The sequence below is a fragment of the Abramis brama genome, assembly GCF_963993115.1.
Source record: "Abramis brama genome assembly, chromosome: 22".
In the NCBI taxonomy this organism is placed as follows: domain Eukaryota; kingdom Metazoa; phylum Chordata; class Actinopteri; order Cypriniformes; family Leuciscidae; genus Abramis; species Abramis brama.
This window is the reverse complement of record NC_139984.1, coordinates 15,555,649-15,570,261: the sequence shown is the minus strand read 5'-3', so window position 1 is coordinate 15,570,261 and position 14,613 is coordinate 15,555,649. Positions and strand designations below refer to the sequence as shown.

The 14,613-nt window shown below is 39.2% G+C and overlaps 1 protein-coding gene and 1 long non-coding RNA gene across 2 annotated transcripts in view; both read left to right on the top strand.

Moving 5' to 3' along the window:
- LOC311073342 overlaps nucleotides 1-14,613 on the top strand; it is a 92,453-nt gene that overhangs the window by 35,953 nt on the left and 41,887 nt on the right. The window lies entirely within an intron of this gene.
- bhlhe23 (basic helix-loop-helix family, member e23) lies at nucleotides 3,347-5,001 on the top strand. Its single transcript, XM_084099432.1, has one exon. It carries the CDS (start codon nucleotides 3,663-3,665, stop codon nucleotides 4,344-4,346), a length of 684 nt encoding a protein of 227 aa, XP_083955558.1. The 5' UTR covers nucleotides 3,347-3,662; the 3' UTR covers nucleotides 4,347-5,001.

The following is a 14,613-nucleotide window of genomic DNA, read 5'->3' as shown; positions in this document are numbered from 1 at the left end:
GGAATATTTATTAGTGAGGAAATTTCACGAATTGACTTGTTGCACAGGTGGCAACCTATCACGGTATCACGCTTGAATTCACTGAGCTCCTGAGAGCGACCCATTCTTTCACAGATGTTTGTAGAAGCAGTCTGCATGCCTAGGTGCTTGATTTTATACAGCTGTGGCCATGGAAGTGATTGGAACACCTGAATTCAATGATCTGGAGGGGTGTCCCAATACCAGAAACCGATTCAGAAGAAGTGTAAGAGTGAATTATATAGGCTCGTCTACAAGTCCTTGTATCAGAATGGTAATGTGTTTTATGTATCGCTCTACAACGTCAGACACATAACGGTAATTAATATGATCAGCCTTTTTCTTGACTACATTATCAACCAGCTAATAATGTGTTGCTAATGTTACACAAACCATGATCATGTTTGCCATCACAAGAGTTAAAAATCATCAGAAACACTTTGAACAACTCAAAGGCATATAGTTCATCATAACATTGTAATATACATCATATACATAATTCACCCGCTATATTGCTAAATCTAATTTTGTATATCAACATAAAAATATACCTGGATAAACTGGCTTCTCTCGAGACACCCTGCATGCAGTGTTGCCAACTTTAGCGCCTTTGTCGCTATTTTTAGTGACTTTTCAGACCCCTTTAGCGACATTTTTTCAAAAAAGCGACTAGCAACAAATCTAGCGACGGACAGGGAACTACGTCATCACGTTGAAAGGTCACGCCGGCGCCGGCAATACTATTTGAACTACTATTCATATTCATCAGAATGTTATTCATATACTATTCATATTCATATTCACTGAATACTATTACTATATATATAATAGCAAACAATACTATTTGAACTATCCTCCTACGTACGGTCGCATTGTAAACAGTGGGGCGGTACTTCTGCCGGCGCCGGCGTGACCTTTCAACGTGATGACGTAGTTCCCTGTCCGTTTGTTGATCAGCTCAATCCAAACTATTGAAGGTAAAAAGTCTATAAATTATTAAAAAAAAATTAAAATGACCTATCGTTTCGCTAGATAACAACCTCTTCTTCAGCTGTGATTGCGTATAGCCCATTTAACACTGCATTGATTTGGACTTAAAAACGATGGTAACCAATGAAGTCCATTGTTAGAAGAAAAATCCAGAAATGTTTTCCTCAAAAAACATAATTTCTCTCCCACTGAGGAAAGAAAGACATGGATATCTTGGATGGCATTGAGGTGAGTAAATTAGGAAATTTTCATTTTGGGGTGAACTAATCCTTTAATGTTAGGCCGATACACTGCCTGGACAAAAAAAGTCGCTGTTTGGATTTAAATAGACAAATGCTTAATAAAAGTCTATGATTGGATCATTATTGCAGTGATTATTATGTTTCGAGCATGTTATACTGTATGATTGACAACAGTTCTTCTAACCCTAATTGATAGATGTGTAGTTTTCATTTCTTAAACAACCATATAGGAAGACATATCATGGCCATATTCCAGAATGACAATGGCTGGGTTTCCATCCAAACATGAAGCGAATCTTTTCAAAGTTCGCAAAAAAACAAATGAGAATTAGGTGCGTTTCGTTCAAGTTGTTCAGTGGATGATGGTGGTATTGGTAACCTATAATAGTATAATGATATGTTAAAGCCCGCCCGCAAGTTGACAGGATTGGTTACAACATGTTTGTGACTTGGAGAACAGGGGCGATTTCAAACCACGTTTTTGAGAGTCTTTGGTAAACTGCAGTTTTAAGGAGAAAATAGTGTTGACTGATGAATTTGCACATGGTTTGTCTTTAAGCATATTAAAAACACCACATAGAAATATAAACAACATTAAAAACTTGATTTTCACCACAGGGTATCTTTAATAACATTTTAATTATCAACATTAAATAGTGTTTTATTGATTTTAATTGTGTATTAATTACTCTAATAACTCCTTGATGTTTTCTTTGTTTTGGAATTGTACTTCTCTAAAATGAACACAAGATGGCGGTGCATCATCTTTGCATTAATTGTTTAATAAAGAGATCAATTTCTTCCTTTGATTGGCTCTTTGAATGTTTTATTTTTTTCTAGGAAGAGTTTAAATTAAAACAACTATTAAATGATATTTGCAGTTTGTTTAATAGGTTTAAAATTAGGCTATATTTTTGTTTCTGTAACACAGAATCCCACGAACTGCGTTATAAACGACCAGAAAGGCCACCTCATCGTTAAAGAATCAAGTTGAGATTTTACCAACCTGCAAAGATTTTTTGCCATCTTCACATTTGTTGTAAGTAACCCATCCTTGGATTTTGGCTATAGGTGCTGAAGCTGAATTTTGGCGATGAGATTAATCCCTCACAGCACGTGTTCTCTCTCATTCACTTCCTCCGTGTTCAACAAGAGACACACGTCAGGTCAGATGCAATTAACATAATTTTGCCTGCACGGTAAAAAGAAAAATATTATTGTGAAGATTTTTGAGCTAGAGAAAATGTTGCCATTTGCATTGCTTAAAATTTGTTGTCTATATTCAGATTAACATCGCGTCCATTTTTGGCTAACCCCGAACTTCTATTGGTTCCCTCAGGTATTTGTAATGGGTTTTAGCTGTATATGAGTAAAATAAGGTCTGTGGTTAAAATTACTTAAAGAGACTTAAAGATCTATTCAATAGTACAGATAAATACTACAGTAAATATTGAATTCTCAAGCAGGTCCTTATAGTTGTAGTCTTTATGTTGCAACTTGTTAGTTTCTTTACAATTCGTGCTTGAGGTTTGACTGTGTGTAAATGTGTGTCTCTTCTAGTAATGTTAACCACAGATATTTAATTTTTAATATGAAGACCAAAACTTTTTATTTATTTATTTTTTATCAGAAAAAGCCCATTCGCCATTGATCCAGTTGTAGGATTTCTAACTGAACCTCTCTAAAATTTGTATTGGAAAACTTTTTGTATCCACGGTACAATAAAAAAATATATTCAGTGATACAATAAAAGATAGCCTAAATTTGTAACCCAATTAGGGTCACCAAAAAGGTTTAACGTGGCAGAAAAAAATTACACTATAAAACAAGTTGTTTTGATCATTAGTTAAGATATCGTTGTGGCAATACTGCGTTAATTTGGTGTATAACTGATACAGTAGATTACAGAGTAATACAATGGCTGTTCACTACAATGCGCCTGCCCTGTATTACATTATGCCATCATTTGTTCAGCAGTTATCATTGCTATAGTTGAATTTAGGAGCATGGCAGTTTCTAATCTTCTTAATTAAAACGCCCTCCTGATTGGACAGAGTGATAATCCCGCGGGGCCTCGCGCTTTTACTCACTGGCGTGTAGAACTGCAAGCCAGTCTCAATCTGCCCAGGGCGAGGGCAAGACGCACTGCTAGAACGCGCGCAAGTTCAGACGAGGCGTCTAAAGTGCACACAACATCACTGTCTGCGCGGAAGAGCGTTACGCGAGTGCTCGACGTGATAGGGGAGGAAAGATCTCTATCAAAAAGTGACTTCATTTCAACAACAGCCCTTTGGAGGACACACACGAAAGAAAAGAAAAGAAAGAAGACAGCGCGAGGAAGCTTTCAAGAGCGCGCTCGAAAGTTTTCCATCCGGTCCGTTTTTTGTTTTCGTTTTATTTATTTTTTCCAAAATGAATGCCGGCGAAGAAAACTTGCTGAAATCGATCAGCAACGACACCCTGCTGGACCTGACGCAGCGCTACGGACAGTCCGCCTTCGGCTTCGGCGCTGGCCACGGTGCTGGGAGTCCTGCCCGCTTCTCCCTCACACCTGCCGCGGATTTCCTCTCCGGTCAAACGGGAAAGTCAAACGAAAGTGGCGGAGAGCAGACCAGCGACGAAGACGACGGCTTCGACCACCTCGAGTCTCGAAAGAGAGGCGCGGGCTTCGACGATGATAAGCACCCGGGCGCTCTCGCCAAGAAGCCGAAGGAGCAGAGATCTCTCCGGCTGAGCATCAACGCGCGCGAGCGCAGACGCATGCACGACCTCAATGACGCGCTGGACGGCCTGAGGTCTGTGATTCCCTACGCGCACAGTCCGTCCGTGAGAAAACTCTCTAAAATCGCAACTTTGCTTCTTGCAAAAAACTACATCCTAATGCAGGCGCAGGCGCTAGAGGAAATGCGCCGGTTGGTGGCTTATCTAAACCAAGGACAGACTATAACTTCGCCGATTCCCACCTCGCTCGCGCCTTTCGGACAGGCGGCCGTGTATCCGTTTTCGAGCACGGCACTGGCCACCTGCGCGGAGAAATGCAGCTCGTTCTCCGGGACCCCGTCCAATCTGTTCAAACACTGCAACGACAAGCCTTGACTTCCACGGGCTGAACTCTTCCTGCTTCATCCTTATGTTGGTCTGAATTGGAACGGTTTTGTTGGGAATGAGCTTAGGTCTGATTCAAAAGCCCTACGTGTCTAAATAACTACGATGTGTCATCCTGATTTATTAGATAATACAAACAATGTTAACTAACCGAGGCACACAGTATTACTGAAATAAGCTTTTAAACCCCTCAATTTCTAAAGCCTTTCTGCTTTTCCCCCCAAGGATTAAAAATGATTATTTGTGTGAAAAACAAACAAACATAAAGAAATTCTATGTTACTTGCTCACAGCTTGCGGAGGATTTATTTCTTAATTCAAACCTTTTCTCTTCCGTTGTTGGTGAACTATGCAATTTACTGCAATTTCCCACACTACAATAATTTCTTAACCTGCTTGTCAGAAATTAATAAACGGAAGATGAAGTCTCACCTCCATCAGTGTATTAAAACGGTGTAACATTCTCAGATGTTTGGCCTAAAAAGATTTTGTTTTTGTTTTTGCACAATTCACTTGATTGTATTGTACAACTGTGAAGAACTACTTGATCAAGCCTACAAAGCATCTGGTCTCGTTGCGACATGAGTTTCATACTGTATAGCCTATTGTTTATATGTCTTTATAATTAAAACATATATCTATGACCATCTCTGTTTTTTTTTTCTCCCAATCTCAATTAATTTTTTGCTACTGCTTTTGTTTCATTTCATAACCATTAAATTATTTAAAAAGTCTGTCAAATACCAAAAATGAAAGCTTCAGTGATTGTTATTGGTGTTAGTAAACAGGGCCTAGCACGTGTACGTACCAACACAGAATTGTCTGCCACGCTTAGGTTCAATTTATGTAGGCCTATTGAAGGTTTGTGTCACGATTCTAATGTGTATTGAAGTTGTAATAAATGAGACCGGTCTCTGGTCTTCACTGGTAAGACGGGGCCTGCTGGCGGAAGCGCCCCGGGGCCGGAGGGTCCTGTCCTTGAGTATTTGTGTGATCGTGAATCGGCAGTGTTCTGTAACCTATAGCCCTTCCACTTATTAACACGATTTCAGCGCCTGTCGTCCACAGCCTGATAATGCATGAGCGCAGCAAAGACAGTTTCATACACACTGCTCTTTAACCAAACCAGACCTTTGTCACTGATCTAACATTGAATCGATATATCACCTCGTTTTGGACGGTTCTTCTTGATGTTTGTTTAGCCTCAGAGAATATCGTTTTTAATCGTTTTGCACAGCCTATTACCATCAGAGGAGGCAAATATAAAGCTTTGCGCGTTCAAATAATTGTAAGAATTAAATTATATTCTTAATACATTTAAAAGATAATATATTTTTACTTGTTAATGTAGGCATGTAGCCTACTGTTTTTTCGACTTCTGATTTTCAATAAGAATTTATGTAGGCTAATAGAAAAAATTATAACACACTCCTGGGTCATGGCACGAAAAATGTGCCTTTTAGTTCCCCAATAAACATAAACAGTGCCGCTAACAAAGACAAAGATGACACCAACTTTTACTTATGGTAGGCTATTATATGACACATAAACAATCTAGTAGCCTAACTTAATTTTATTTGATCTTTTCTTTTAAGATTTTTTGTTTTGTTTTGGTCTATCTCCACGCTGTCTTTCCACCTTCTCTAATGTTCACATTTTCTTTAGAAAAACACCGTGGCCCAGGGCAATGGACCTCCGTTCAAATCCTCAATCCCGTTACCTTTTAAATGCATTAAAATGTTTACGCTATAGCTCGATATGGCACAATACAAGTTATTCACACTTGTTAAATTGCATAATGAAATTTAATGAACTTATTTGCGTATTATTTGTCTGAGGGAATGTTTAAAATCTTTTTCTTAAAAAAAAAAAAAAAAAAAAAACAGCTTTTCAAAATGAAAAACGCTCCCATTTCGTGCAATGAGCTAATATTCCTTTTACATATCACAGGAGCATGACCCTATGCACGAGGATTTTTGAATACCCGTTATTTTAACGTGTAGGCTATTTATTATCTACAGTTTTCAAAGTTTGTGTTTTATGGTTATTACAATGAAAAGTGTTCTTTAAAGATAGGATTCCCCTCGCATTATGCCATCACCTATAACGAGCTTCAGTCGTTGTACCTGTCCACTAAGTGTGCACTCGGGAGAAAGTGATCTTGAGCTCGCGCTGCGTTAAATGAAAGGTCATCATCGCTCCCAGTGGGGTGTCGAACCGGCGCTGTCCTGACACAAGACTTACCACTGAACACTTCTGACAAGGAAGAAAGCGGCGATTTAGAGTGACAAGCGAGCTGCTGTTTCAGTTTTCTTAATCACTCTTGATTTAATCTAATTGGTGTGGATGAGGCCTATAAAAATTTGACCGCTGTAATGGAGTTTATTTATTTATTGCTCTTTTAAACTTGTTTAAAGATTTGTTTCTGATAATTGTTGAGGATTCTTGCTTGACTGCTGGTTTTAAAGAACTTATAAATAGCTAAAAAAAAAAGGTTTTGCACAAAAAAGTATAGAGTCTACAGCATGTTTGCTCACAAGACTTTAGACATCAGCTTTCTAAAAAATGTATTATTTTACCATCGCGAATGAATTGTTTTGTAAATGATCAATGTTTTTAACGAATCAGTTCAAAGATATAACGATGATGACTCTCAAATAGCTCATTAAAAGACGCTCGTTTATCGCCACCTACTGGCGAGAATCGTGAGTTAATTATGTGAAGCGATACATGTAGGGGAAAGTAAAAGAAATATAGGCTATAACAATATAAATACATAGCCTAGCCTGTAGTAAATTAACACACACTGTAAAAAGGTGTTGTTCATTTACTTAAAAAAAACTTAGTAAACCTGTTGCCTTACAATTATTTGAAAATTATACTTGACAATTCCACATTACTTAATTTTTTCGATTAAGCATGAAGTTTATATAGCCTACTTAATAATTTAAGATAATTTAATAATTTAATATAATTTAATCTAAGTTTTTTTTTAAAGCTAAGTCAACTGATCACTTTTTACAGTAATTTACAACAAAATAACTGAGTTACTTTTTCAAGTAAGTAATGCAAGTTACTGTTTTCCCATTTATTGACTGACACCTCTCCTGTCCCCATGTTGAGGGAAATCAGGAGTAAGTGCAGAGGCGGTGTGTAAACATGATGGATATTGTAGTTCTAATGTGAGCATGTATTAACTCATCTTACTTTCACAAAAACATATTTGGTATTCCTCAAAATGAATAAAAACAGTGAAATGCAAACTCAGAATATTACGCAAACCTGCAATAATTAAATATGTTAAATAATACAAATATACTTTATGTATTTAATCTCACTTTATTAACCAACTTCTGTGCTGTTGGCCATTGATGATTCATCTCAACATGCAAATGAGAAAAAAATTACTTTAGTTAAACATAACATTTGTGTTTAATTTTTTTATTGCTAAAGTACACACCAAAACACACCGAAAAAACGAAGCCGACAGATGGTCAAGAGCGACCCGACATTGCCCAACGGCCGACCATCAGCTTGGTATCTCCTTGCCTTAAGAGTGTTGAACTTTCTTCTCCTGCGTCCTATTCTTATGCAATCCAGAATGGCAGCACAGCTGATTTTGGTTTGTTTGAGCTGCGCCATCTACTGTACAGGTGTGAATGTGCATTTCCTTTAGCCTGACACTTATTTATTTTATTTTTGGTGTGAAAGGGACTTTACATTTGCTGAAAATACAACTTTTGTGGGATTTTTTTGTTATATAAAAAAAGCAAGCGAGCCTAGCCCAGGTGAGAAAAAGTAATGCAAAAGTAACTTTATTGTCAATTCTATATGTACAGGACATAGAGGATTGAAATTCTGTTTCCCTCAGACCCACGGTGTAAAACACCAACATAACACAAGACAAGTATTAAAAATAAATAAAATACAATACATACAATAAAAACATCACTTAACATGAGGGTTTAAATATGTTTACATTGTAGTGCAAATGATGCATAAGAGATAGCAGCAATTGCTGCATTCCATAAAATGTAATAAGTTACTTTTTTAGGGAATAACACAATATTGAAACCCATTACTTTTAAAAGTAACTTTCCCCAACACTGGTGGCCACAACAAACTAGTCAACCAAACCTGAGCTTTATTGGGCACAATAGAAAATGGCTGCAGAACACAGATATTGAGAATGCTGTGTCTAACACTGATATCGACAACACTGACTTTTATTTGAAGTATGAAAACAACACTTGCTGACAAGACAATCTGTAAGTTATGTAAAACTATACCGCCTATTCTTCAAACATATTTGTCAGAATATGCCATTAGATGCGCTTCAGTCTTTCCAGCAGCCAGATGTCTGATACGCAAACAAATGACTCTAATGCACTGGTTCTTTTTAATGAGTCTGTCAAAAGAATCACGAAACAGCCTTGAATTTCCATGTAATGACAGGAACACACTATATGATTTGCTGGGGAGCACTACACAAAGTCGTCGGATCGCTGTTCTTCTCACACTACATGACTGGTGTAACATTACACGACGAATTGGTGATAGGGGGTAACACATTAAACAACATTTCAATAGGAAGAATCACTGACTTCTCTGCCTGGTCTACAAACTACGTTTCACAACCAAACACACGCAAGTGATACAGGAAATAACGTAAGATCACGCATGAAGCCGCGGTCACACTAGACTTTAGCTGCGTCCCAATTCAGAGGCCGCATAACTTCGAAGGCTGATCGTGTCCCCACTGCGCGACGAAGGCTGTCCCAATTCAAAGGCTCCTTCAAATGCGGCCTCCAAATGTGGCTTTCGTTTCCCGGATACAACAGATGGATCCTTCGTGGCCTTGCCTACCAAAGGATTTATTGCGCACCAGTGACAACAGGATTTTTTTTAGAGAAATTGACAAATTTCACTTTTAAACGTAACTATTGGGTTTCAGCTTGCTCAAATAACTAATGATACAAATGTAAAAAATAAAAACTTTAAAGCGGCTCAAATGTTGATTAGATACTAAGATACTTACTAAGATTAGATTATAGTTAATACTCTGTATTATATACAGAAATGGACCATGGTGAACATATTTAGATAGTTTGTGAACCCTGTTTTGTTTTCAGACAGTTTAATATAATTTTTACAAAAAGTCCAGTACAAACATTACAGTCACTCATCAACTGGAGCTGTCACAGTTTGCGACAAGAACAGTCCTCCGTAGGCTAGACCGTCCCATTTAACAATGCTCAGTCCAACCTTCGTGGCCTTCGAAGGATGCAGCCTCTGAATTGGGACACAGGCAATGACTCCTTCCCCTGAACTTTCCCTTGCCCTGTATCTTGCTCTCTTATTGGCTGTAGGTCATCGCCGATGTAATTTCCAGTCAAAACACATTTTGAGTTGCAGACAGGTCCAGATATTTAGTATGCTAAATATCTCATGGGCATCTGCAAAAAATCTTTCAAAAAAATAGTAATAAAATCCCCCAAATCAGAGACAAATCGGTGCTTGTTCACATGAGTGACAATCGCTTTGCGTCTGATAATACACACAAAGCGATTGTCACTCACGTGAACAAGCACCAATTTTCTTCTTTTTTATCCTTTTTTTTAACTGTTGGCAAGTGAAATTCAGGGCTAAAATTGTGCAGTGTGTACCTGGCATAAATGGCAATTTGATTCAGACTCACTCCCTCAGTGAATCGTTCAGAGTCGTTTACTTCTGACTCCCTCACTGAACTGCAATTAAATTTTCGTTCTGAATCGAAATTAAACAGGAACTGTGATGTATAGGCCTACTTTAGGATTTATTAGCAATGCGCTCAATGAGCTGAAGCGCTTCAGAACAACCATTTTTATTGAGTGAATCTAATTTGTCAACTAATTAAGTAAGACTCCTAAATGCTTCATTCATTGTCCTGCACCTGATCAGCTGAACTATTTAAAGGCTTATTTGTTTGTGAGAAAGATAGGCACTATATGAAAAACTCTTTATTATTTGTAATCTGAGCGTTTATATTGTGTATTGCAAAACTTTATTCTCACGAGAAAATAAAATTTGCACTTTCTTTAATTCAGACATGTAATCAGACTAACAATATGCAAACCCATTGATTTATGTTCTATGGCATATATCGTTGCTGATAAGTGCACCTTCTGTATCAGCTTCCTAACACAAGTTGTTTATAATAGGGTTACAGTTATTTCTCACGTCTTACAGTATTTGCCCTTCTTTTCCGTGGGTTCACTGCAGAATGATTTCATTACCGTAGCTGGGAGCTTCTGTTTGTGTGTGTTTGTCGCTCTTTCCAGGCGGCTGAGGAGAGGGAAAAACATATGCCCTTAAGTGCCGGACTCTGCCGAGTGTTTCTGACAGCACTGCTGAGAGACATTAAGCTCTTGAGGAAGCACATCACAGCTCTGGCCTCGCTCATGTACATTCGCATATAGCTGCACACACATGTTTGGGACTGTGAGTTTCGGCGATGCAAACAGGCCGAGAGCAACAAAGGAGAGATGGGGGCGGACTGCTGGGAACCTCACTCAGGTTTATGCTTGTTTATGCACAACAGACACTGGAAGGCACTCAGGCTTAGTGTCAGAGGCCCCTGGAATCAGAAGAGGTAGTTTGGAAGGAAATACAAAAGTGCATAAAGCAGTACGTCTGTATGTGATGACCCTCAATAGACCTGCGTGTGCGTGAGCGCGGGTTGAAATGCTGATTTAGAGGGTACAGATGGTCCGTATGAGATGATTAGCTTATTTTTATGTTCCTTTAGTGCTGTTTTTGTTTGTTTCTCCATATCTTGTACTGTATGTCCATGTATTCAGGTGCTGGGGATCCCCTTTGGTGGGTCTATGACATCATCGCAGCCCCCCTGCTTGCGGCCCAGTTTGTCTTATACGATGACTGACTAAGTCATTTGGTTCCGAGGAGCCATGTGATTCAGGCCGACGTGAGGGACAATGCGGCATGACGGACCAGCCCTCTGTTCGTTACTCTAATCAGACGTGGATGCGGGAGGGCAGCGCTGCCCGTCTATATGCCCGCTAACTCTCTTAACATGGCATGCAGGCCAGAACCCTCACCCATCGCCACAAGGCACCTGACACCATGCATTTAAACTATAGAATTACTGCTGGATGAGGCCGAGGGGCAGAGAGAAGAAGAAAAGAAGGTTAATGATCCTAAGGAGGAATACCAAGGTCCCTTCAGATATTTTATAAATATATATTAGTGTAGTCTAGCAGAACCAGCTGCAATATTCAGAATCAGCATCTTTATTTTCGGTCTTTTTAATTGCACTGATAATCCAGCTTTGGTTAAGTTAAACTAAATGGTAACAATTTACAATAAGGTCTATTAGTTAATGTTAGTTAATGCGCATTAACTAACATGAGCAATACCTTTGTTAACACTGATAACTGTTCATTGTTAGTTCATATGAGCTCAGGGTCCATTAAACAATATTAACAGATACAATTGCATGATTAACCTGCGCTTAATAATTGCTTTAGAAGTGTTTTTCATTGTTAGCTCAGATTAACATATTTTAACAAATGGAACCTTGTTGTAAAGTGCTACCATTAACATTATGCCACAAATGTTTCAAATTTTGCCTGACTCATATTGAAGCAAATAAAAATACAGAGAAAGTTTTGCTTTAGGCCTTGAGGCAGGTGGGCTTGCCAAGTCTTTAAAAGCTGTGTAAAAGAACAAGAGAGGAAGGATGAGAGATTAAGTGGTTGTCTCCCGGTTTGTCAGTGTATGTGAGCTGACACACAGGGCAGCCAGTCCACTTCCTCAGCTTAATCTCTGTAATGGCCCTCAGACGCCAAACTGGTGGGGGAAAATTTGGGGACACACAGGAGAATAGAAATGTTCAATGTTCAACCACATTCCCTCTCCACTGTCAAGGCCATTACATTCATGAACATGTAATCAGAGCTTTTGTGGTAGCACACGACATGCCGACACATACACGCGAACAAAGTCTCTTTGAAAAAACAAACAAATTGATTTTTAAATATGTAATGTGCAATTGTAGTACATTAACTAACATATGGACATTGTGTTGTACATTAATTTATTTAGATGCCACCCTACAGACAATACGCCTACACACACACAGTCACTCGGTCTGCCCTCCTTGAGGCAGCTTAGTAGAAACTGTTTTGTAAGGAGCAGGGGGAGATGGTTAACATCATTAATTAATGCCAGAAACTATGTAATTGGCCATCCATAATCTTCCATGCATGCAGAATTCTGACAGGCAGGCAGAGGTGTGCTCCACTGCAAAGACTGATAAACACATTCAGAAGATTAAATCGGAACGCATCACGCAAGTGTGTGTGCATGTGTTTTTCAGGAGGAAAATCATAGTTTTTACCTTTATAAAAGAACATGTTGGCTTCAGTTCAAATTCAGTTTTGAGTATGGTGGCTTCAGTTTAACTTTCAACAAAAATCTGAATGAGGCACTACAAATGAAAATGGGTTAAAATACTCACTTTTTCAAAAGTATAGCCAGAACAATAAACAATATTGTGCTGACATGATTTTAGTGTAAAAAAAACACAACAACTTTTAATTGCTTACCTTTTCTGTGTATTATCCAATATCCAATGTTACTGTAACTGGAATTAACTTTTTCAACAATTTGCTCAATGCTTAAAACCCAGAAATGACCGTAGAGAGTGATGCGCTCAACTTTACATCTCAAATAATCACAAGAATTAATGAGTCCTTTTATAAAATTAAGTTTTTCATTATATTCTAAAATTGGGTCCATTTACATCCATTGTAAGTTGGTATCCATAACCTTGATTTTTACAGTTTTTTCCCCCAAAGGAATTAGTTAAAATTCATTTTGTTGTAGTCAACATCATGCCACAAATGCTGTCAGCAAAACTATTCATTTGAATATTCCTTTAATTAAACCTCTAATCCAACAATGGCAAATGTTTCTCACAGATTCCTGTGTAGCTTCATATGTATGCAGCATTTATTTTTTTCTATACAGTTTGACATGCTTTCACTTGAATATTGAATTCATTAAGCATTGTGAAATGCCTTTCGGTTTTCACACTGATGAAAGAAACTCCTCCTAACTTGGACATGCTCGTCCGCCGCCCCCAGCTCAAACCGGCGCACACATTCCCTCAGGCTGGCTGGCAGACAGGAGGCGGAGGCTGTGAGCGCGAGCAGGGCTGGCTCTCCGCATTCCTGGGCGTCTGAGATGGAATGAAAGGAAAGATTAATGGCGTTTAGCACGGCGGTGAGACTCGTGCGTTCCTAATTAAAATCGGACGAACAAGCGCACGGCCAAGGATCAGTGGCTTTTAATGAGGAGCTTGTAGGCTGATTTGGGCATAATTTTCTGCTTAATAAGGCTGGTTTAAAAAGTCATTTTGGAGGGATGGCACTCTTTTGAACCTGCTCATTATCAATGAGGACACCTCACTTAAGTACTTCAGGAAACGGTGGCTTTAATTAATATAGAGCTGCCACGTGGCTGTGCTGACAAGACAGAGAGAGAGCGAGGGAGGGAGGGAGGGTTGAAATTGATGAAGAACTTTCAAGGGCAATGGTTTCATTAAGTGGCTTCATTACGAACTGAATAACTCTTTGTGTCATTTGAATTCCTGCCGCTTGCGCTGTACAGTGCAGACTGGGAGGTGATGTACTGTCACTCGACAAGTCTTGACATGAGAGAAGAGCTGTGTAGAGTCAGACGTACTAACAGGCCCTAATGACCCCCCCCCCCCCCCCCCGCCCCCCTTCAATGTCCCATTCAGAGTTTACAATTCACCACACACCCTTGTTATCTACATCAACGGGTGATAGGACAACAGGACAAAGCATTTGTAGCACAAGATTAGTGTTGTTAGGGGAGCAGGCGAACTCAGCGTGAGCGCTGGTAAGTCATGTACTCGTTCTCAGCGAGTCATTGGTTTCTGGACATGGCCCACGCTGCATCAGGTCCAGATGAGGCATGCGGGGTTCGAGAGGGATGTTTGGCCTGAAGGGCTGAGTGCAGGCAGGCAGGGAAGGAGGGGGGCGTTGAGATTTATCTAGACTAGTCGCAGTCGATCTCTTCTGCAGTGAATTGGGCTAAAGACTCTCAAAGCCTCCTCATCCCATTGTACTAATCTGCTTATGGATGATTCTACAGTTCAGGATCTTTATCACGGGAAAGTGCTTCACTCCAGGGATTCCCACTTAAAGCCCAGTCAATCACTAACACTTGTG